The following is a 1402-nucleotide window of genomic DNA, read 5'->3' as shown; positions in this document are numbered from 1 at the left end:
AGGAAAACTTTTAATCTTAAATCATTTATAAATTTTCAACAAAAACTTTGGTAAAGACCAAAATGCAAAGTAATATTATAATACGTTTTGGGCCCTCTCCTTTCCTTTTTTCAATTCTCATAGATGGCAAATATCAACCTTTCCTTTAGGAAACAAATCAAATTAACTGATGATAAATAGAGAAAACCAAGGCGAAAATCTGAAAATATATCAGTATAAGCTGAATCACAGAAATTAGGATCAAATTGAGGGATTTTGTTTTCAATATTAATTTGTATTAAATTGTTGGATATTAAGAAATAAATTCATGGATTACACCAATTAAAATAATTTTTTAATTATAAATAATTATTAAAGTAGTTCTCATAATTAATAGTATGTACTAATGAATTAATTTTAATAAAGAGTTCTATTGAAAAAATTGTGTAAATATATTTGAGGAATTGATCTATTAAGAAGAACCATTTCTTATATATATATATATATATATATATATATATATATATATTTATATATAATGATATAAAAAAAAAGAAAATAATCGTATACACAAATTTCATATGTTTTTTCATGGTTTTTAATTTTGCCAATTGAAAGATTATCTTCAATCTTCACCAGAACATAATTTCTCTTTGATCCTCAAACAAATCCAGAGCCTGAGAAACCATACAAGAATCCATGTTGCTATTTTACTATCTATCTCGAACGAATGGGCTCTTCATCTATGGTTTCCAACAATGGCTTCCTTGACCTTGACATGGAAATCCTATGCCTAAACTCTGGTGTTGAAACTTCTTCTATACCTTCCAAGCTCAACCTGGGCACCGCCACCGAGTCCAGTGCGTCCACAGTAGTATCTGGCTGGACCCTAACTTTCCCTCCAGAAACCCGTTTCACTGCAGAGTTGGCATTCAAGAACAGAGCACCTAGGTCGCTTGCTGTAACCACAGAGTTCTTTCTATGCATTGGAAACATGACGTACACATTTGCCTCTTGAATGTCATCGTCTGCATTGAGAGTGCAAAATCTACGGCCAATTTTCAGGGACTTGGAGTTAACGATGAAGAAGTTCGGTTCCTCCATCATGAGTTCAGCGGCTTTGGTGGGTTGGTGGACATGCCGGATTTCTCCAGATGGGAAGATCACTTTTGTTGATTTTGAGTTCTTGAGAAATAATGGGTTTGCTAGCTTGCAAGAGACGTAGTTTCCCATGATGAAAAGGAAAATCGGAGAATCAAGAATTTCAAGAAGTAGAGCGTCAGCTGTGTCGTTTCATATTATTCACCGATCAGGCAAACTCCGAAATCTGAATGGTAGATATGATTGTTGAAGAGAAAAACAAAAGAATGTATCTGTTGGAATAGATAAAGAGCGAGATGGATGAAGAAGAAAATGGTGGAAG

The 1402-nt window shown here is 33.5% G+C and overlaps 1 protein-coding gene across 1 annotated transcript; it reads right to left on the bottom strand.

The window, feature by feature from the left end:
* Positions 1-542: 542 nt before the first annotated feature.
* On the bottom strand, positions 543-1402 carry LOC110658970 (uncharacterized). The gene has a single exon (XM_021816770.2). It carries the CDS (start codon positions 1210-1212, stop codon positions 697-699), a length of 516 nt encoding a protein of 171 aa, XP_021672462.1. The 5' UTR covers positions 1213-1402; the 3' UTR covers positions 543-696.

The sequence above is a fragment of the Hevea brasiliensis genome, chromosome 16, assembly GCF_030052815.1.
Source record: "Hevea brasiliensis isolate MT/VB/25A 57/8 chromosome 16, ASM3005281v1, whole genome shotgun sequence".
Classification (NCBI taxonomy): domain Eukaryota; kingdom Viridiplantae; phylum Streptophyta; class Magnoliopsida; order Malpighiales; family Euphorbiaceae; genus Hevea; species Hevea brasiliensis.
The sequence above is the reverse complement of the archived record's forward strand: the minus strand, read 5'-3'. Positions and strand labels throughout refer to the sequence as shown.

Excerpts from the sequence above, each read along its gene's own strand:
- LOC110658970 (XM_021816770.2), bottom strand. The coding sequence starts at position 1,212 with ATGGGAAACTACGTCTCTTGCAAGCTAGCAAACCCATTATTTCTCAAG.